Source organism: Nipponia nippon, unplaced genomic scaffold, assembly GCF_047370975.1.
Source record: "Nipponia nippon isolate SJK-2023a ecotype South Korea unplaced genomic scaffold, ASM4737097v1 scaffold_27, whole genome shotgun sequence".
NCBI lineage: Eukaryota > Metazoa > Chordata > Aves > Pelecaniformes > Threskiornithidae > Nipponia > Nipponia nippon.
The window spans coordinates 5,899,080-5,921,834 of NW_028262344.1; the positions used below are offsets into that span (position 1 = coordinate 5,899,080).

General features: G+C 46.7%; 1 protein-coding gene and 1 pseudogene across 5 annotated transcripts in view; one reads left to right on the plus strand and one right to left on the minus strand.

Moving 5' to 3' along the window:
* LOC104010611 (zinc finger protein 462) overlaps positions 1-22,755 on the plus strand; it is a 114,114-nt gene that overhangs the window by 81,019 nt on the left and 10,340 nt on the right. For all 5 annotated transcript variants that reach the window (XM_087762882.1, XM_087762878.1, XM_087762880.1 and 2 more), the window contains one exon: positions 2,035-2,161. In XM_087762882.1, the coding sequence (XP_087619008.1) occupies positions 2,035-2,161 (127 nt within the window). The remainder of the gene's footprint in view (positions 1-2,034; positions 2,162-22,755) is intronic.
* Positions 11,659-13,608, minus strand: LOC148055095 (uncharacterized; annotated as a pseudogene).

The following is a 22,755-nucleotide window of genomic DNA, read 5'->3' on the forward strand; positions in this document are numbered from 1 at the left end:
CATCTCCAGGAAAGCAGGGCTCCATCACGCGTAACGGTTACTTGGGAAGACAAACACCATAACTCTGAACATCCTCCCTTCCTTCTTCTTCCTCCAGCTTTATATTGCTGAGCACGACGTCATATGGTATGGAATATCCCTTTGGTCAGTTGGGGTCAGCTGGCCCGGCTGTGTCCCCTCCTTGTGTCCCCTTCTTGTGCACCCCCAGCCTACTCGCTGGTGGGGTGGTGTGAGAAGTAGAAAAGGCCTTGATGCTGTGTAATCATTGCTCAGCAATAATTAAAACATCTCTGTGTTACCAACACTGTTTTCATCACAAATCCAAAACATAGCCCCATACTAGCTACTATGAAGAAAATTAACTCTATCCCAGCCAGACCCAGTACAGGGAGAAAATGTAATGAAAAAGCTCATGGATCAAGATAAAGACAGGGAGATCACTTACCAATTGCTGTCAGGGGCAAAACAAACTTGACTTGGGGAAAATTAAGTTAATTTATTGACAATTAAAATAGAGTTGGATGGTGAGAAACAAAGACAAAGATACCTTAAACACCTTCCCCCCCACCCCAGCCTATTTTTCCCAAGCTCAACTTTACTCCTTCCTTCCCAATTCCTCTACCTTCTCCCCCCACCCCAAGTGGCGCAGGGGATATGGGGAATGGGGATTGCAGTCATTGCATAACAGTTCCTCTCTGTCGCTCCTTCCTCCTCACACTTTTCCTCAGCTCCATCGTAGGGTCCCTCCCACAGGGCACGCAGTCCTTCACAAACTGTTCCAGCATGGGTCCTCTCCACAGGTTGCAGTTCCTGTCAGGAGAGCCTGCTTCTGCATGGGCTCTCCATGGGCAGCAGTTCATTCAGGGAATATCCACCTGCTCTGGTGTGGTCCTTTCCATAGGCTGCAGGGGAATCTCTGCTCTGGTGCCTGAAGCACCTACTTCCCCTCCTTCTTCTCTGGCCTTGGTGTCTGCAGCGTTGTTTCTCACATTTTTTTTTCCTCACTCCTCACACTGCCATGCGGTGTTTTACCCTTTCTTAAATATGTTATCATAGAAGCACCACTGGCTTCGCTGATTGGCTCAGCTTTAGCCAGCCGTGGGTCCATCGTGGAGCTGGCTAGAATTGGCTCTGTCTGGCACAGGGCAGCTCCTGATCTCTTCTCACAATATGTACTGTCTTAAGTTATATGTTTGTATTGGGTGGACACGGCAAGGTTTTTGTAGGGGGGGGGGGGGGGGGGGTGCAGGGGTGGCCTCTGTGGAAGGAGTTCAGGAGCTGCCCTGTGCCGGACAGAGATGGTTCCAGCCAGCTCAGTAATGGACCCACCACTGGCCAAAACTGAGCCCATGAGTGAAGCTGGTGGCACCTCTGTGAAAACATATTTTAAAAAGGGCAGAAAATGATGGAGAGAGTAGGTGGGAATGCAGAGAGAACGAGGAAATGAGAGGAGGAGGGAATTGGGGGGAAACAACAGAGGAGTAGGAGGTGCTCCATGGTGGAGTGGATACTCTCAAAGAGACTCGAGTCTATGGAGAACCCACACGAGGGCAGCTATTCCCCTGTTCCATGCCCCCCACCCCCAAATGTCCATAAGAACAGTTGATGACTTGGGCTCTGTCTGTCAAAGTGGTCACTCAAGTCCCATCTTTTCACACATGAAGCTGAATAAAGCATTCACAAAGGATTTTTCTGCAGTGATGGTGTGCAATAGCAATGCTTGATCCTATCAGTTTTACACTCCCATGAAAGGAGGGTGCTTAGCATTGCTTGGATTTTTTACTTTCAATACCTCAAAATGAGGGAAGCTTCTCAAATAAAAGGATCATTTTGAGAAGCAAAATGGAGAAATTTAGTATAAAAAAGGAAAGAAGAATCGTTAATAGTGAATGTAATTGTGTTTGAAGGGAAATGAGTATTAACTTGACTAGGTGCCCGATAAATTTCCCATTTCAGACTATAGCTTTGTTGGTGGGTTGTTTTTTTCAATAGTTGATGATGGTTTTTATTGTTGACAAAACCATTTCTTTTAAGGTGAGTCGTAATTTTGAGCTGGTTGGACGGGTTAACTTGGATCAGCTGGAACAAATGAAGGGAAAACCAGAGAGCTCCAGCAGCGATGAGGAAGAAAAAGAGTTAAGCCACAAGACTGAAGAGAGAGGTCAGTATAGTTGCTTTTTCTTTTATGCTGGATACTGTAATGGACCCTGCCAGTTCCATCAAGCAAGATCAACTGTTGACTCTACAGCAGATTCCTTAAGTCGTGGAAGCTTGTCAGTATGGGCAAAATGGAGCTTTTGTCAAGACACCTCCTGGAGGAATTTTGTGTTTCTAATGCTTATAACAAGATTTCTGTTAAAGAAAACCAAATCATGTTTCAAAAAAAAATGTTACGAGAAAATACTGGTAACATCTGTGACTGTGCAGATAACATCTATGAGGGCTTAGAAAAATACATAAGTGGAGTATTTTAGTGGGCTGTCAGATTATTCTGTGTTGGTAACCCATGTTCAGCTTTGCTGCTCCACATTATACCAGTGAGGGCTACAGTTCAGTGGCCAAGCTTATTTTGCAGTTATTGTCTGCTCACTGTCTGCCCAGTGCTTACAAAGCATTCCTTCCCTCCTCTTTGTGAGAGTTGACCCTTTTGCCATCACTTTGGTCAGCAACTCTGAAGCCAGGGTAGTTCCACTCCTTACCTCCAAATCACCGATCCAACTGTGTACTTTACATTTGTGCCTAAATTTGCATCTATGAATAATCCCACTGAGTTCAGTAAGTCTTATTCATGTGTTTATTGTTCAGATGGTTAACTGAGTAGGGATAAAGAAAGGCAGTTCTTGGTGAACTGGACTGTGAGGGGGGGTTGTGAGTTTTTGTGTTCGTTTGGGGTTTTTTTGCCTTTAATATTAAAATCATTTTAGTGCAAATATCTGGTCCTGACTGGAATACTCCATGTATTCTCACAATCTGCTCTATAGTGCATGACTTTTAGAATTGTTTAGGTTGGAAAAGACCCTTAAGATCATCAAGTCCAACCATTAACCTAGCACTGCCAAGTCCACCACTAAATCATGTCCCTAAGTGCCACATCTGTGCATCTTTTAAATACCTCCAGGGATGGGGACTCAACCACTTCCCTGGGCAGCCTGTGTCAGTGCCTGACTACCCTTTCAGCGAAGAAATTTTTCCTAATATCCAATCTAAACCTCCCCTGGCGCAGCTTGAGGCCATTTCCTCTTGTCCTATGTCATGGTTTAACCCCAGCCAGCAACTAAGCACCATGCAGCCACTCGCTCACTCCCCCTTCCCTGGTGGGATGAGAGAGAGAATCGGAAGAGTAAAAGTGAGAAAACTAATGGGTTGAGATAAGAACAGTTTAATAATTGAAATAAACCAAAGTAAAGTAGTAGTAGTAGTAATAATAATTATAATAATATACAAAGCAAGTGATGCATGATGCAATTGCTCACCACCTGCCGACCGATGCTCAGCCCGTCCCCGAGCAGCTGTCCCCACCTCCCGACCAACACCCCCCAGCTTATATAATGAGCATGACACCATACGGTATGGAATAGCCCTTTGGCCAGCCTGGGTCAGCTGTCCTGGCTGTGCCCCCTCCCAGCTTCTTGTGCACCTGGCAGAGCATGGGAAGCTGGAAAGTCCTTGACCAGTGTAAGCACTGCTTAGCAACAACTAAAACATCAGTGTGTTATCAACATTATTCTCATCCTAAATCCAAAACACAGCCCTACACCAGCTACTAGGAAGAAAATTAACTCTATCCCAGCTGAAACCAGGACATCCTATCACTTGTTACTTGGGAAAAGAGACCGACCCCCACCTCTCTACAACCTCCTTTCAGGTAGTTGTAGAGACCGATAAGGTCTCCCCTGAGCATCCTTTTCTCCAGGATAAACAACCCCAGCTCCCTCAGCCGCTTCTTGTATGACTTGTGCTCTAGACCCTTCACCAGCTTCCTTGCCCTCCTTTGGACACACTCCAGCACCTCCATGTCTTTCTTGTAGTGAGGGCCCAAAACTGAACACAGTACTCGAGGTGCGGCCTCACCAGTGCCAAGTACAGGGGCACTATCACTTCCCTAGTCCTGCTGGCCACATTATTCCTGATGCAAGCCAGGATGCCATTGGCCCTCTTGGCCACCTGGGCACACTGCTGGCTCATATTCAGCCGGCTGTCGACCAGCACCCTCAGGTCCTTTTCTGCCGGTCAGCTTTCCAGCCACTCTTCCCCAAGCCTGTAGCGTTGCATGGGGTTGTTGTGACCCAAGTGCAGGACCTGGCACTGAGGCTTGTTGAACCTCGTACAGTTGGCCTCAGCCCATCGATCCAGCCTGTCCAGGTCCCTCTGCAGAGCCTTCCTACCTTCAGGCAGATCAACACTCCCTCCCAACTTGGTGTCGTCTGCAAACTTACTGAGGGTGCACTCGATCCCCTCATTCAGATCAGTGATAAAGATATTAAACAGAACTGGCCCCAGTACTGAGCCCTGGGGAGCACCACTTGTGACTGGCCGCCAACTGGATTTAACTCCATTCACCACCACTCTTTGGGCCCAGCTGGCCAGCCAGCCAGCCAGTTTTTACCCAGCAAAGGGTGCACTTATCCAAACCATGAGCAGCCAGTTTCTCCAGGAGGATGCTGTGGGAGACAGTGTCAAAGGCCTTACTAAAGTCCAGGTAGACAACATCCACAGCCTATCCCTCATCCACTAAGCAGGTCACCTTGTCATAGAAGATCAGGTCAGTCAAGCAGGACCTGCCTTTCATAAACCCATGCTGACTGGGCCTGATCGCCTGGTTGTCCTGTACGTGCTGCGTGATGGCACTCAGGATGATCTGCTCCATAACCTTCCCCAGTACAGAGGTCAGACTGACAGTCCTGTAGTTCCCTGGACCCTCCTTCTGGCCCTTCTTGTAGATGGGCATCACATTTGGTAACCTCCAGTCAACTGGGACCTCCCAGGTTAGCCAGGACTGCTGATAGATGATGGAAAGTGTCTTGGTGAGCACTTCTGCCAGCTCCCTCAGTACCCTTGGGTGGATCCCATCCAGCCCCATAGACTTGTGTGTGTGTCTAAGTGGTGTAGCAGGTCGCTGACCATTTTTTAATTATCTTTTACTGCACTAGCCAGATTAAGTTCTAGTTGGGCTTTGGCTCTTCTAATTTTCTCCCTGCATACCCTCACGACATCCTTGTAGTCCTCCTGAGTTGCCTGCCCCTTCTTCCAAAGGTCATAAACTCTGTTTTCCCCTGAGTTTCAGCAAAGCTCTCTGTTCAGCCAGGACGGTCTTGTCCCCCGATGGCTCGTCTTTCGGCACATGGGGACAGCCTGCTCCTGCGCCTTTAAGATTTCCTTCTTGAAGAATGTCCAGCCTTCCTGGACTCCTTTGCCCAAGGGACTCTGTCAACCAGGCTCCTAAACAGGCCAAAGTCTGCCCTCCGGAAGTCCAAGGTAGCAGTTCTGCTAACCCCCCTCCTTACTTCTCCAAGAATCAAAAACCCTATCATTTCATGATAACTATGCCCAAGACGGCCTCCAACCATCACATCACCCACCAGGCCTTCTCTGTTCGCAAACAGCAGGTCCAGCTGGGCACCTTCCCTAGTTGGCTCACTCACCAGCTGTGTCAGGAAGTTATCATCTTCCACACACTCCAGGAACCTCCTAGACTGTTTCCTCTCTCCTGTATTGCATTTCCAGCAGGCATCTGGTAAGTTGAAGTCCCCCATGAGAACAAGGGCTAGCGATCGTGAGACTTCTCCCAGCTGCTTACAGAATATTTCATCTGCCTCTTCATCTTGGCTGGGTGGTCTATAACAGACTCCCACCATGATATCTGCCTTGTTGGCCTTCCCCCTGATTCTTACCCATAAGCACTCAACCCTGTCATCACCATCATTAATCTCTAGACAATCAAAACAGTCCCTAACGTACAGGGCTACCCCACCGCCTCTCCTTCCTTGCCTATCCCTTCTGAAGAGTTTATAGCCATCCATTGCAGCACTCCAGTTGTGCGAGTCATCCCACCATGTTTCCATGATGGCAACTATGTAGCAGCAACTATATGTGCAGCAGTTTTCCTGCTGCACAATGGCTTCCAGCTCCTCCTGTTTGTTGCCCATGCTGCGTGGGCAACGAAGGAAGGAAGGGATGTGCTGGTTGTTAGCTGCAATATGTAAAATTGAGAACAAATGGGCTGAAAGGTTAGAGGAAGAAAACAGAAAGTTGAAAAATGAATTGTCAGCAAAAAAAATATTAGAATTAAGTATAGCCAAATTACAAGTTAACAGTGAATCTGGAAAAAGGGCATTTCTCAAAAAATAATTAGTGGCACAAGTTACAGAGCAGGCAAGGAAACACCGTGCAAAACTGTTACAAGGTAACAATGTAGATCCCATAACGTTTTGCACAGCTATGTATGATAGTGATTGGGACGGAGACATTTGAGACAGCCCAGATTAATCCAATGGGGAAGTAACCAATTCCATATTGATGGGACCCCTGATTAAACAAGAAATCTCTACTGATGATCCACAAGGGGACAATCCGCAGACACGAGATTAAAGTTCAAGATTTTAACGTGGATGATCTGCAGAAAATTCAAGCAACATATCAAAAACGACCCATGGAATCAATAGTTGAATGGGTATGCTGACTTTGGCATAATAGGGTGGGAGGAGTATCCCTATCCGCAAGAGAGGCAGACGATTTAGATTTAGGTCCTGGAATTTTCCTCACCCTCCAAGGGGATGTTGCCCAAACCTTATGGACTTTAGCTATTAAATGGGCGAGAGGGGTCCATTATCAACATTGGGATGAGGAACCTATGATTCTTTGGCAATGCCCAAATGAATTGCAGGAAACATTGTTACAAACAGCTATAGCAATCTTACTGCATAAGGATTAAGCCCAAGGTGACGAGCCTAGTCCTTGGGACAGTCCTGCTACGTCCCCTGATTTGAGGTCTGTTGGGAAAAGAGCCATGGGGTCAGGAAAATTATTTTTTATGCAACTACGCCAGGGTTTACCTGCAGGAACCCCTTTTTTGCAAGTGCTCCGGCAGACCATCGCACAAATGCAAGAACTAAGCCCTGACCCTCCCATACGAAGGGAAGGGTGGCAGATCTTAACCACCTTGATCCGACCCAGAATTTGAACAAATATCCCACAAAGTCAATGGGCTAATTTAAACAAACAAAATAATACTGCTAAGGAATCTCCTAATCAAACTGAAAACGAGCGAGCCAAGCGAAACAAGCGGTGGCATATCAGTCTAAATTGGGAGTACAACTGTGACTTTCTCCACAGCCTGCCCACTGAGAAACTAAAATTTCTAGCTGAAAGAGGGGAAAAGGAGGAAAGGCTACCTACATCTTCACCTAGTGCCCCTCCTGTGGAAGGAAACCCTTTTAAACCACAACAAAATCCTGACTTATCTTCTATCAAAAGGCAGTATCAGGGAAACTAGATAGAGGGCCCAGACTGGCAGAGGTACAAATGGCCCTACCTTCCGCTACTCAAGGACCACTATGGACTTTGGGCCATAGTGAATAATAAACTAAAAGCTAATTTCCTCATAGATGCTGGGGCACAATTATCCATGATTAAGGCAGAATCATGCCTTGGAGCCGTCCCTTTAAAACATCAGAAAACAGTCATAACTGAAGTAAACGGAACAGTAGTTCCTTATTCAACTGTTAAAGCAAAATTGGAACTTCCTTTCTGTGCCCCACAAAAATATCAAATGTTATTGGGAAGCCTAAATATATTAGGTATTGATATTCTGAAAGGCAAAAGTTGGGTACAGGACAATACTAAATGGGCTATAGAGATAACTGATGAAGAAATAGTGCCAGGACCAGCAGTAATAAATCTTTTACAAGCCACCCTGACTTTACCCTCTTCTGCCACCACACACGCCAAACAATACCCCATATCCTCTGAAGCACGTAAAACTGTAAGCACTTTAATTCAAGACCTCCTTAAACACGGTATTATAGAAGACATGCACTCCTCTAATTCTCCGGTGTGGCCTGTTAAGAAACCTACTGGCAAGTGGTGACTCACCATAGATTATCAACGCTTGAATAGCCACACTGGACCATTAACTGCCGCAGTGTCTTCAATCTTAGATATAGTCCAAGAACTGGAAAATCATGCTTTTCCCTGTATGACCACCGTAGATATCAAAGATATGTTCTTTATGGTGCCCCTCCAACCTGAGGGCGAGAAACATTTTGCCTTCCCTTGGAAGAGTTTGCAGTATACTTTTACCCAGCTTCTTCAGGGATTTAGGCACTCACCCACTATAGCTCATTCTGCCTTAGCCAAAGAATTATGAAATTGCCCATTACCTCTCAATATAACTTTATTGCAATATACTGATGCTATTTTAATATGAGGCCCCACTGAAGAAAAAGTTTATGAAGCTGCTACACAAATTTGGGAACACTTAACCTGAATAGGACTAGAAATATCACCAAAAAAATGCCAGGGCCCTAGCCAGGAAGTTACCTTTCTAGGAACCCGATGGATAGGGGGAAGAAAATCAATCCCAACTTTGACCCTTGACACCCTGCTAAATATGTCTCCCCACACAGATAAAATCATTCATTCCATTAGCACTTATTAAAGAATGTTTTAGCCATTTTATACCTATGTTTTCATAGAATCCTAGAATGGTTTGGGTCAAAAAGGGACCTTTAAAGATCATCTAGTCCAACCCCCCTGCCATGGGCAGGGACATCTTTCACTAGATCAGGTTGCTCAAAGCCCCCTCCAACCTGACCTTGAACACTTCCAGGGATGGGGCATCCACAACTTCTCTGGGCAACCTGTTCCAGTAGCCCACAGCCTTCATCATAAAAAATTTCTTCCTTATATCCAATCTAAATCTACCTTCTCTCAGTTTAAAACTATTGCCCCTTGTCCTGTCACTACAGGCCCTGGTAAAAAGTCTTTCTCCATCTTTCTTATAAGCCCCCTTTAAGTTTTGAAAGGCCACAATAAGGTCTCCCCAGAGACTTCTCTTCTCCACACTGAATAGCCCCAGCTCTCTCAGCCTTTCTTCATAGGGGAGGTGTTCCACTCTTCTGACCATTTTCGTGGCCCTCCTCTGGGCTGCTCCAACAGATCCATGTCTGTCTTTTACTGGGGACCCCAGAGCTGGATGTAGTACTCCAGGTGGGGTCTCACGAGAGCGGACTAGAGAGGGAGAATCATAGAATCATAGAATACCAGGTTGGAAGGGACCTCAAGGATCATCTGGTCCAACCTTTCTAGCACAATCTAGACCAGATGGCCCAGCACCATGTCCAGCTGAGTCTTAAACGTGTTCAGTGTAGCGGAGTCAACCACTTCCCTGGGGAGATTATTCCAATGATTGACTGTTCTCATTGGGAAAAATTTACCTCTCGTGTCCAACCGGAATCTCCCTGGGAGTAACTTGTACCCATTACCCCTTGTCCTCACCATGTGACTCCTTGTAAAAAGGGAGTCTCCATCTTCTTTGTAGCTCCCCTTTAAGTACTGGTACATGGTGATGAGATCACCTCTAAGCCTCCTTTTCTCAAGGCTGAACAAGCCCAGCTCTCTCAGCCTATCCTCATACAGCAGGCTTCCCAGACCCTTGATCATCTTGGTGGCCCTTCTCTGGACCCCCTCCAGCCTGTCCACATCTTTTTTGTATAGCGGGGACCAGAACTGTACACAGTGTTCCAGGTGTGGCCTGACAAGCGCCGAGTAGAGAGGGATAATGACTTCTTTATCTCTGCTGGCGATGCCCTTTTTGATGCAACCCAGCATCCTATTGGCCCTCTTGGCCGCAGCAGCACACTGTTCACTCATGTTGAGCTTCCTGTCCACCAGGACCCCCGGGTCCCTTTCCACGGAGCTGCTCTCTAGCCAGGTGGATCCCAGTCTGAGCTGCACTCCTGGATTATGTTTTCCCAGGTGCAAGACCTTACACTTGTCCTTGTTAAACTTCATAAGGTTCCTGTTAGCCCACTCTTCCAGCCTATCCAGATCTTCCTGCAGGGTGGCTCTCCCTTCCAGAGTGTCTACTTGCCCACTCAGTTTGGTGTCATCTGCGAACTTCATCAGGCTACACTTGATCCCGTTATCCAGATCACTTATGAAGATATTGAATAGCATTGGGCCCAGTATTGATCCCTGGGGGACCCCACTTGTGATGGGATCACCTCCCTCGACCTGCTGGCCACACTTCTTTTGATGCAGCCCAGGATACAATTGGCTTTCTGGACTGCAAGCCAACATTGCTAGCTCACGTCCAGTTTTTCATCCACCAGTATCCCCAAGTCCTTCTCGGCAGGGCTGCTCTCAATCCATTCATCCCCCAGTCTGTATTGATACCGGGGATTGCCCCAACCCAGGTGCAGGACCTTGCACTTGGCCTTGTTGATCTTCATGAGATTTGCATGGGCCCACTCCTCAAGCCTGTCCAGGTCCCTCTGGATGACATCCCTTCCCTCTAGTGAATCAAGTGCACCACTCAGCTTGGTGTCATGTGCAACTTGCTGAGGGTGCTCTCAATCCCACTGTCTATGTCATTGATGAAGACATTAAATAGTACTGGTCCCAGTACAGACCCTCGAGGGACACCACTCGATACTGTTTTCCACTTGGACATTGAGCCGTTGACTGTAACTCTTTGGACACGGCCATCCAGCCAGATCCTTGTCCATCTAACAGCCCATCTGTCAAACCCATATCTCTCCAATTTAGTGTCCAGAATGTTGTGGAGGACTGTATCAAAGACCTTACAGAAGTCCAGGTAGATGACATCCGTAGCTCTTCCCTTGTCAACTAATGCAGTCCCTTCATCATAGAAGGCCACTAGATGAGTCAGGCACAATTTGCCCTTGGTGAAGCCATGTTGGCTGTCTCTAATCACCTCCCTGTCTTCTATATGTTTCAACATGTCTTCCAGGAAGATTGTTCCATGATCTTACTGGGCACGGAGGTGAGGCTGACTGGTCAGTAGTTCCTTTTCTGACCAACGTCCCTGTAGAAGCCCTTCTTATTATTCTTCACATCCCTCGCCAAATTCAGCTCCAACTGTGCCTTAGCTTTCCTGATCCCATCCCTACACATCCAGGCAGCATCCCTGTATTCTTCCTAGGATACATGTCCTGCTTCCATTGCCTGTGCATTTCCTTCTTACACTTTAGTTTGACCTTACTCAGCCATGCTGGTCTCCTGCCTTCCTTGCCTGATTTCCTGCACATGGGAATCGAGAGCTCTTGCAGTTTAAGAAAAAAGTCCTTAAAGAGCTGCCAGCTCTGTTCAGCTTCTTTGTCCCTGAGTGCAGTTTCCCGGGGGGCCCATCCACTAATTCCTTAAAGAACTGAAAGTTTGCTCTCCTAAAATTCAGTGTCCTGACTCTATTCTTCACCTGGCCCATAGCCCTTGTGAAAGACAAAATGCTAACTGCAGTACAACTTGCTTAGAAGAATGAACACTACCTGAGAGTATGAGCTTTTACCTCGGGGTCGATATGACCCGAAGTTATCTTCCACACACTCCAGGAACCTCCTAGACTGTTTCCTCTCTCCTGTATTGCATTTCCAGCAGGCATCTGGTAAGTTGAAGTCCCCCATGAGAACAAGGGCTAGCGATCGTGAGACTTCTCCCAGCTGCTTACAGAATATTTCGTCTGCCTCTTCATCTTGGCTGGGTGGTCTATAACAGACTCCCACCATGATATCTGCCTTGTTGGCCTTCCCCCTGATTCTTACCCATAAGCACTCAACCCTATCGTCACCATCATTAATCAAAACAGTCCCTAACGTACAGGGCTACCCCACCTTGCCTATCCCTTCTGAAGAGTTTATAGCCATCCATTGCAGCACTCCAGTTGTGTGAGTCATCCCACAATTGTTATCCCAAATACGGGGTCATTAGCCTGGTGTGCAGATGCCAATTAACACACAGAGCAGAGGTATTTTATTTCACGTCTGCGCAGAGATGGATGCTAGGTGGTAAATCCACAAAGCTAGCACACCTTCCTACAAAACTACAGAATATTTATCCTACTACATGATTAGTATAATCCCACCTAATTTTTCACTTATTGGTTAGTGATTAACATTTCATACACTATTGGTCTACTCTATTTAAATTAGCATTGCTTACTATGCTCCTGGGGTGGGTGGAGGGGGCAAATCTTTTCGGTCCTGAATTGAGTTGGTCATTGCGATCTCCCCTCACCGCATTTACCTTTCACCCAGTTTCTGCAGTTTTATCAGACTTCATGTTTTCTGGCCACCATCCAGTCTGTGGCGCCAAGATGGTCCCTTTTATCAGTCTGTTAGCTCTTCTTCAAGGGTATAGCCGTTAATTTTCCATGGTTCTTAAATTAAACAAATACTTTCATATCTTTTAGCTCCCCCCCAGATTCCTTTCCCAAAGCACAGGTGGTTCGTAGTTTTGCTCAGTGGAAAATTCCACTTTCTGCAGAGTATCATTTCCTCCCTTTGAGACTATGAGACCCTTTCATGAGTCTCACGTCTCACTCTTTCTTTTCATCCACAGTACATAATTTCCCGTGACTTGTCTTACTGTCATACTCTTAATGCATCCAAGAAAAATACAAGCAATTATGACTACAATTATGACAATGATTAAATTTTGCAGTAAGCTCTGTAACCATCCAGTAAAGGAGAATCCAAGTCCATGTAATATTTTGTTTAACCATCCCACTTCCATTGAGGCCCTCAGGTCACGACTTGACTTTGCCACTTGTTTTATTTTGTCCAATTGATCCTCTAGATTTTCAGTAATGTTTGGGATGTGAACACAGCAGTCTCTATTATTTAAATCTAAATATCCGCAAACCCCATGTTCATGTAGCAACATTAAGTCTAAAGTTAATCTGGTTTGTAAAGCCATTTTAGATGTAGCTTGTAATTGGGTATTCAAATCTTGTAGCCCTCTTCTTGTTGCATTAGCTAATATTTCTATTTGTCCTGTTAAGTTATATAGCCACATGCGATTTTGAAATGATGTAATTTGAGGACTAAAAATTGCCTCTAATATCCATCCTACTGTCGTTCCTGTAGAGGGGTGTCTCCATGGGTCTGTTTCATCTCGCTTCAATTTTCCCCATAATTGGAACCCTAACCATCTTTTTCTCCATAGGGGGCACAAGGTTAACATACCTAAAGCATGTTGACGCACTTTTCCTTTTAAAGGTAATTGATTAGTCAAAGTTCCATCACTACTAACCTAAACAGTATGACCCATGGAAGGCATTGTCGTTTTGTTACAGTTAACAGAACTATTCTGAATCGTGGTACCGGTCCAAGTATCATTTATATGAGTGGTATAATTTCTAAAAAGGCACCCTAATCATAAAGCTCTGGCAATTGGACCCAATCATTGGACTTCGTAATCAATCATGGAACAATTAAAAACTCATGTACAGTTCCATCTAGGATATTGGGGTTCTCTACTATTTGTGTTCTTTGACCTCTCCTCTCCAGTCCATTCAATAGACCAGGACACACCTTGAGTATAATGCCACTCGCCTTCCTCGGGGTCAATCCATACTTGAGGTAAATCCATTCCCCATGGGAATCTATTACATCTCTCTCCTGGTCTTGGGTAGTTTCCCTTTTTTGGAAGGTGTCCTGGTTTCAGCTGGGATAGAGTTAATTTTCTTCTTGGTAGCCGGTATGGGGCTGTGTTTTGGGTTTAGGGTGAGAACAATGTCGACGATACACTGATGTTTTGTTCTTGCTAAGTAGTTGCTAAGTGGCGCTCACACTGGTCAAGGACTTTTCAGCTGCCCATGCTCTGCCGGGTGCACAAGAAGCTGGGAGGGGGCACAGCCAGGACAGCTGACCCGGGCTGGCCAAGGGGCTATTCCATACCGTATGGCGTCATGCCCAGTATATAAACTGGGGGAGTTAGCCGGGGGAGGGACAACGATCGCTGCTTGGGGGACGGGCTGGGCATCGGTCAGCGGGTGGTGAGCCATTGTAGAGTATATCACTTGCTTTGTATTACTATTGTACTATTATTACTTGTTGCTGTTGTTGTTGTTGTTGTTGTTGTTGTTGTTGTTGTTGTTATTATTACTACTGTTCTATTTTTATTTTACTTTAGTTATTAAACTGTTCTTATCTCAACCCACGAGCTTTCCCCTTTTGCTCTTCCGATCCTCTCCCCCGTCCCACCGGTGGGGGAGTGAGCAAGCGGCTGTGTGGTGCTTAGTTGCTGGCTGGGGTTAAACCACGACAGTCCTTTTTGGCGCCCAACGTGGGGCTCAAAGGGTTCGAGATAATAACAGATTAACTAGAGTGTATTAAGGAATTTCATTCTGTTAACAGTTATCAGTTGTAATATTGATTCATCCGTTCTCGGTACTAGTCTACCTGATCTGCACCATGCTCTTGTTTTTGCTGTGCTTTGCCGTAATGAGTGATGTGTTGCCTGGAAGATTGGTTATTAAAACACTGGCCTTGAGCGCTATCTGGTATTTGGGTTCTGTAGTGAAGCCATTACTGTACTTCGGGTACCACCTCCTGGAGACATTTAGCAATTATACCTCTTCCTCTGAGAGTTTTTTTATGGAGGAAATACAGGGTGGCACCTTTGTTACTTTCTTCTGTGATGTTTTCTCCTTCATTGCAACAACTTTTCATTATCTTGAGCATCCTTGGGTAGTTAAGATATATCCATTGATAGTTCTTGGGAATTTTGTTTCAGTTTTATCTAAGGTTAATAAGCAGCTTAAGAATATCATCCAGAGATCTGCCCCAAGGCTGGATAGCTATGAGTGGCAGGGTGTGTGGGAGAGTATGGGCGAATACCTAGGACAATGGGCACCTCCAGTGTTTCGGAACTTCACCCCCGAACAAGTGCAGAATCCTGAAAAACTAGTAAAGTATTTGGAAAATCTATGTTGTCACCCTGGCAACTCCAGAGAGACACAGATCACTGCAACGTCCTGGGGCCTGGCCCATGCCTACCGAGCCCTATTCAACACTATTCAGTACCCTCAAGGGAAAGAGAAGGTCTCTGGATCGGACAACAAAATGACGGCCCCTGTGGCTGCGCCGGCCCCTGCCACAGGCACTGTGGCTGCGCCAGCCCCTGCGCTGGCCCCCGTGGCTGCACCAGCCCCCCCGATAGGCACTGCGGCTGGACCAGAGAGCTAATCCGTGCCAGTATCACTTGCCCCTATACAGAAGAAAAAATACACAAGGAAATCAGCTCATTTAGTAAGGGCCGATGATGAGCCAGGGCCATCAAGAGAACAGGAGGAGGAAGAGGCGGAACCCATAAATGAGATGGTAACCACCCGATCCCTGTCCCTGAGTGAGCTGCGAGATATGCGAAAAGATTTCGGTCGTCGTCCAGGTGAGCACATAATCACCTGGCTGCTCCGATGCTGGGATAACGGGGCCAGTAGCCTGGAATTAGAGGGTAAGGAAGCCAAGCAGCTGGGATCCCTTTCTAGGGAAGGGGGCATTGACAAAGCGATTGGAAAAGGGGCACAAGCCCTCAGCCTCTGGAGGCGACTCCTGTCAGGTGTGAAGGAAAGGTATCCCTTCAAGGAAGATGTTATATGTCACCCAGGCAAGTGGACCACCATGGAGAGAGGTATCCAGTACCTGAGGGAATTAGCTGTGCTGGAGGTGATTCATAATGACCTGAACAACAAGCAGTTATCCAAAGATCCAGACGAAGTCCAATGCACACGACCCATGTGGCGGAAGTTTGTACGGAGCGCACCATCATCGCACGCAAACTCATTGGCAATAATGACCTGGAAAGATGAAGAGGGACCAACAGTGGACGAAATGGCTGGCCAACTCCGACAATACGAAGAAAGTCTCTCTTCCTCCCTACAGGCCTGCGTATCGGCTGTGGAGAAACTGTCCCAGAAGGTCCAGCAACTCAAAGAGGATATATCCTACTCCTTACCTGTACGGACCAGTATCTCAGCCATCAGGAGTAAGCATCCCTCTGTTCAAGAGAGAAGATATAGTGGATACACACCACGGGGCACCCTGTGGTTTTTTCTGCGTGACCACGGAGAGGACATGAGGAAGTGGGATGGAAAATCTACCTCGACCCTAGAGGCACGGGTACGTGAGTTGCAAGGAGAAACAACTACAAAAGGTGGCTCTCCCAGGAGAGTTGCGGCTCCAGTTTCCAGCGAGCAGTTCCCCAGACAGGGTAGAAGGGCTGATTCTGTTTCCGATCCTAATAAAGGGATTTTTGACTCGCATTTACAAGAAGTGAGTAACGAGTGCTATGACCAAGACTAGAGGGGCCCTGCCTCCAGCCAGGTGGAGGAGAGGGACAACCGGGTGTACTGGACTGTGTGGATTCGATGGCCTGGCACATCAGCCCCACAGGAGTATACGGCTTTAGTAGACACCGGTGCACAGTGTACCCTCATGCCATCAAGCTATGAAGGGGCAGAACCCATCTGTATTTCTGGAGTGACAGGGGGATCCCAACAGCTGACTGTATTGGAGGCCAAAGTGAGCCTAACCGGGAATGAGTGGCAGAAGCACCCCATTGTGACTGGCCCAGAGGCTCCGTGCATCCTTGGCATAGACTACCTCAGGAGAGGGTATTTCAAGGACCCAAAAGGGTACCGGTGGGCTTTTGGCATAACCGCATTGGAGACAGAGGAAATTAAACAGCTGTCTACGCTGCCCCGTCTTTCGGAGGACCCGTCTATTGTGGGGTTGCTGAGGGTCAAAGAACAACAGGTGCCAATTGCTACCACAACAGTGCACCGGCGGCAATATCGCACCAACAGAGACGCCCTGATTCCCATCCATAAGTTGATTCGGCAGCTGGAGAGCCAAGGAGTGATCAGCAAGACTCGCTCACCTTTTAACAGTCCCATATGGCCAGTGCGGAAGTCTAATGGAGAGTGGAGACTAACAGTAGACTATCGGGGCCTGAACAAAGTCACGCCACCGCTGAGCGCTGCCGTGCCAGACATGCTAGAACTTCAATACGAATTGGAGTCAAAGGCAGCCAAGTGGTGTGCCACCATTGACATCGCTAATGCATTTTTCTCAATCCCTTTGGCAGCAGAGTGCAGGCCACAGTTTGCTTTCACTTGGAGGGGGGTCCAGTACACCTGGGATCGACTGCCCCAGGGGTGGAAACACAGCCCCACTATTTGCCATGGACTGATCCAGACTGCACTGGAACAGGGTGGGGCTCCGGAACACCTGCAGTACATTGATGACATCATCGTGTGGGGCAACACAGCAGCAGAAGTTTTTGAGAAAGGGAAGAAAATAGTCCAGATCCTTCTGGAAGCTGGCTTTGCCATAAAACAAAGTAAGGTCAAGGGACCTGCACAGGAGATCCAGTTCTTAGGAATAAAATGGCAAGATGGGTGTCGTCAGATCCCAATGGATGTAATCAACAAAATCACAGCCATGTCCCCGCCAACCAGCAAAAAGGAAACACAAGCTTTCTTGGGCGTTGTGGGTTTTTGGAGAATGCATATTCCAAATTACAGTCTGATCGTAAGCCCTCTCTATCAAGTGACCCGCAAGAAGAACGATTTCAAATGGGGCCCTGAGCAACGACAAGCCTTTGAACAAATTAAACGGGAGATAGTCCATGCAGTAGCCCTTGGGCCAGTCCGGGCAGGGCAAGATGTAAAAAATGTGCTCTACACTGCAGCCGGGGAGAATGGCCCTACCTGGAGCCTCTGGCAGAAAGCACCGGGGGAGACTCGAGGTCGACCCCTGGGGTTTTGGAGTCGGGGATACAGAGGATCTGAGGCCCGCTATACTCCAACTGAAAGAGAGATACTGGCAGCATATGAAGGGGTTCGAGCTGCTTCAGAAGTGGTTGGTACTGAAGCACAGCTCCTCCTGGCACCCCGACTGCCAGTGCTGGGCTGGATGTTCAAAGGCAGAGTCCCTTCTACCCATCATGCAACTGATGCTACGTGGAGTAAGTGGGTTGCACTCATTACACAACGGGCTCAAATAGGAAACCCCAGTCGCCCAGGAATCTTGGAAGTGATCGTGGACTGGCCAGAAGGCAAAGATTTCGGAATATCGCCAGAGGAGGAGGTGACGCGTGCTGAGGAGGCCCCACCATATAATAAACTACCAGAAAATGAAAAGCAATATGCCCTGTTCACTGATGGGTCCTGTCGTCTTGTGGGGAAGCATCGGAGGTGGAAAGCTGCTGTATGGAGTCCTGTACGACAGGTGGCAGAAACTGCTGAAGGAGAAGGTGAATCAAGTCAGTTTGCAGAGGTGAAAGCCATCCAGCTGGCTTTAGATATTGCTGAACGAGAAAAGTGGCCAGTGCTCTATCTCTATACTGACTCATGGATGGATGGTGGCAAATGCTCTATGGGGGTGGTTGCAGCAATGGAAGCAGAGCAACTGGCAGCGCAGAGGCAAACCCATCTGGGCTGCCGCATTGTGGCAAGATATTGCCGCCTGGGTAGAGAACCTGGTTGTAAAAGTACGCCACGTAGATGCTCACGTACCCAAGAGTCGGGCCACTGAAGAACATCAAAACAATCAGCAGGTGGATCAGGCTGCTAAGATTGAAGTGGCTCAGGTCGATCTGGACTGGCACCATAAGGGTGAATTATTTCTAGCTTGGTGGGCCCATGACACCTCAGGCCATCAAGGAAGAGATGCAACATATAGATGGGCTCGCGATCGAGGGGTGGACTTAACCATGGACACTATTGCACAGGTTATCCATGAATGCGAAACATGCGCTGCAATCAAGCAAGCCAAGCGGTTCAAGCCTTTCTGGTATGGAGGACGATGGCTGAAATACAAATACGGGGAGGCCTGGCAGATTGATTACATCACACTCCCACAAACCCGCCAAGGCAAGCGCCATGTGCTTACAATGGTGGAAGCAACCACCGGATGGCTGGAAACATATCCTGTGCCCCATGCCACCGCCCGGAACACTATCCTGGGCCTTGAAAAGCAAGTCCTATGGCGACATGGCACCCCAGAAAGAATTGAGTCAGATAACGGAACTCATTTCCAAAACAGCCTCATAGACACCTGGGCCAAAGAGCATGGCATTGAGTGGGTACAGCACATCCCCTATCATGCACCAGCCTCCGGGAAAATGAAACGATACAATGGACTGTTAAAGAGTACACTGAGGGCAATGGGCGGTGGGACAGTCAAACATTGGGATACACATTCAGCAAAGGCCACCTGGTTAGTCAACACCAGGGGATCTGCCAATCGAGCTGGCCCTGCCCAATCAAAACTTTTACGTACTGTGGAAGGGGATAAAGTCCCTGTAGTGCACCTAAAAAATATGCTGGGGAAGACAGTCTGGGTTACTCCCGCCTCAGGCAAAGGTAAACGCATTCGTGGGATTGCTTTTGCTCAAGGACCTGGGTGCACTTGGTGGGTGATGCAGGAGGATGGGGAAGTCCGATGTGTACCTCAAGGAGATTTGATTTTGGGTGAAAATAGCCAATGAACTGGATTATATAATGTTTGTTGCTATATAATACTGTATGTCATTACTTCTGCGATTGCTATATGACACATCAACAGTATACAGCAAGAATCACCCAAACTAATGAAGAATGAGCTCTGAGGAAACCAAGCAAAGTGCAGAGATGATCAAACTAGAACTGGCTTCAGCATGCTACAATCCAACACCATGCACTACCTCTCCTGCCCAGAAAAGACCGTTATGACAGATGAATCCCAAAGTCATAAACTAAATGAACTCAACAAATGTTCTAGAGGAGAGAGCATATAGACTAAGGGAATGATACTCGTGTATTGTATCAAAGGAAAGGAAGGGGGTGGCCGTTAATGAGGATATGTTGGATAATGTGGGACCTGGGCATGACGTAAATGTTATGGAATAAGGGGTGGATACTGTCCTGGTTTCAGCTGGGATAGAGTTAATTTTCTTCTGGGTAGCCGGTATGGGGCTGTGTTTTGGGTTTAGGGTGAGAACAATGTCGACGATACACTGATGTTTTGTTCTTGCTAAGTAGTTGCTAAGTGGCGCTCACACTGGTCAAGGACTTTTCAGCTGCCCATGCTCTGCCGGGTGCACAAGAAGCTGGGAGGGGGCACAGCCAGGACAGCTGACCCGGGCTGGCCAAGGGGCTATTCCATACCGTATGGCGTCATGCCCAGTATATAAACTGGGGGAGTTAGCCGGGGGAGGGACAACGATCGCTGCTTGGGGGACGGGCTGGGCATCGGTCAGCGGGTGGTGAGCCATTGTAGAGTATATCACTTGCTTTGTATTACTATTGTACTATTATTACTTGTTGCTGTTGTTGTTGTTGTTGTTGTTGTTATTATTACTACTGTTCTATTTTTATTTTACTTTAGTTATTAAACTGTTCTTATCTCAACCCACGAGCTTTCCCCTTTTGCTCTTCCGATCTTCTCCCCCGTCCCACCGGTGGGGGAGTGAGCAAGCGGCTGCGTGGTGCTTAGTTGCTGGCTGGGGTTAAACCACGACAGAAGGTCTGAAACTTTTAGACAAGTAATATTTTGTCCTCGACCTATTGCCAGAGCATCATGACCAAGATGTCTCGAGCTGTTGCCAGTTATGGTTTCAAATGTTCGGTTGAAATCTATAGTTAGGACTCCCCATTCTAGGGCGTTTGCAGCTGATTTTGGTAGTGGAAGACATGCAGTCAGACTGCTGATATTGTGGGTTCTCCCGAATGACTGGATAAGTTGTAAGACTAAATTTCCTTTACAGACAGCGAACACTGAATATACAACTATAACATTTACAACTTTCATCTTAGTAAAGTTAGATTAACAATGCTAAAGGGGGGGGGGGTATAACTATGGGCACTCAATTTCTACATAGGTCAGTCTTGTTTTCCAGGCGCAATTTAACTTCTCCAGTTGGTGTGAAAGTCTGTTTATCTTGATCAGGCCTTGGTGCTCTTTTTACTCGTGTATAATGAATCCAGGAATTAATTCCCTCTATCTTGACCACAGTATAAGTTTTCAATAGCACAGTATAAGGTCCTTTCCACTTCTCTTTCAATGGTTCGTCTTTCCAGGTTCGTACATAGACCATGTCTTCTGGCTGGAACTGGTGAACCAGTGCGTCCAAGGGAAGAGAAGTCTTTTGATTTAGGCACCTGTGTAGTGAAGACAAAGTCTGCAAAAGAGAAATCAAATATTCTTTAATTGTGGCCTGTCCTCTTATATGCATTTGGTCTCCCTTGATGCTTAGAAGGTTTGTGGGGTATGCTTTGCTGTATACTATCTCAAAGGGGCTTACTCCTTCCTTAACCCTAGGGGTTATTCAAATTCGTAAAAGAGATAAAGGTAAGGCTTCTGTCCACTTAAGGTGTGCTTCCTGACAAAGTTTAGAAACTTGTCTCTTAAGAGTCTGATTCATTCTTTCTACTTTCCCACTAGATTGGGGCCTCCAGGGGGTGTGTAGTTCCCACTTAATCTGCAAAAACCTGGAAAATTCCTGCACTACTTCTGCAATAAAATGAGGCCCATTGTCAGAGGAGATACCCTCTGGGATACCAAATCTAGGTATAATTTCTTTTAACAAAATCCTAATTACTTCTTTAGCTTTGTTGGTACGACAAGGGAAAGCTTCTGGCCAACCAGAGAAGGTGTCTACTAATACCAATAAATATTTATATAGGCTACATCTAGGTAATTCTGAAAAATCTATCTGCCAGTATTCCCCAGGAGTTATTCCTTGTTTTACAAGTCCTCCCATAATCTTCTTTCCGATTTTTGGATTATTAGCACAACAAGCAGTACATTTCTTCACTACGATATCTACTATATTCTTCATTTTGGGCCCCAAAATGTTTCTTTTAGCAGTTAATGCCAGCGCATCTGCTCCTGTATGCGTCTCGTGGTGTATCCTTTTAAGCAGAATTTCCATCATTTTCTCAGGAACCAATAATTGTTTCAGTGGCGTTACCCACCAACCTTGATCATTTTTGGAGCAATCCAAGGTTTTCTTTCTCAGTGTATTTTGGTGGTGATAGTTCTAAACGAGATCCTGGAATCAAGGCTCCTTCTAAAGTTGGCTCCTTCAGGGCTGCCTCTTTAGCTAACCGATCCGCTTTTCGATTACCTCTTACAACTCCGCTATTTCCTTTTTGGTGAGCCTTACAGTGTATTATTGCAACCTCTTTTGGTTGAAGAACTGCTTGTAAAAGTTTCATAATTTCTGCCCCATATTTTATTGGAGTCCCTTGTGAGTTTTACTTGTTGCCTTTCATGTACATATAATTGAAAGGGTTTCCTTAAATTCAGGAGCCCCAAGGCAGGGGCTCCATCAATTTTCTCTTAATTTCATCAAAGCTTCTACAGCATTCTGTTGTCCATTCTAAAATCCCCTCAGTTCCTTTGGTGGCAGCATATAATGGCTTGGCAATTAGTCTGAAATTAGGGATCCATAGCCGACATCACCTGGCCACTCTAAAAATCCCCTTAATTGTTTCTTTGAAGTAGACCCTCCCCTAGGAGGGGTCCATAGCCCTCAGGCATGTTCCAACCTGTCTGTGCCACTGCCCCACCCTGCCCTCTTGAAGGTCCTCACCACTGCCACCCCAGATATATCAAGGCTTGTTCTGCAGCCTTGCAAAGTGGGAGGCCCCAAACCTGCCTTTTACTTTTGCTGAATTATGTTCTATTCACATATAAACTTTAATCATTCATGCTATTAGCTCTTATTAAAGAATGTTTTATCCATTTT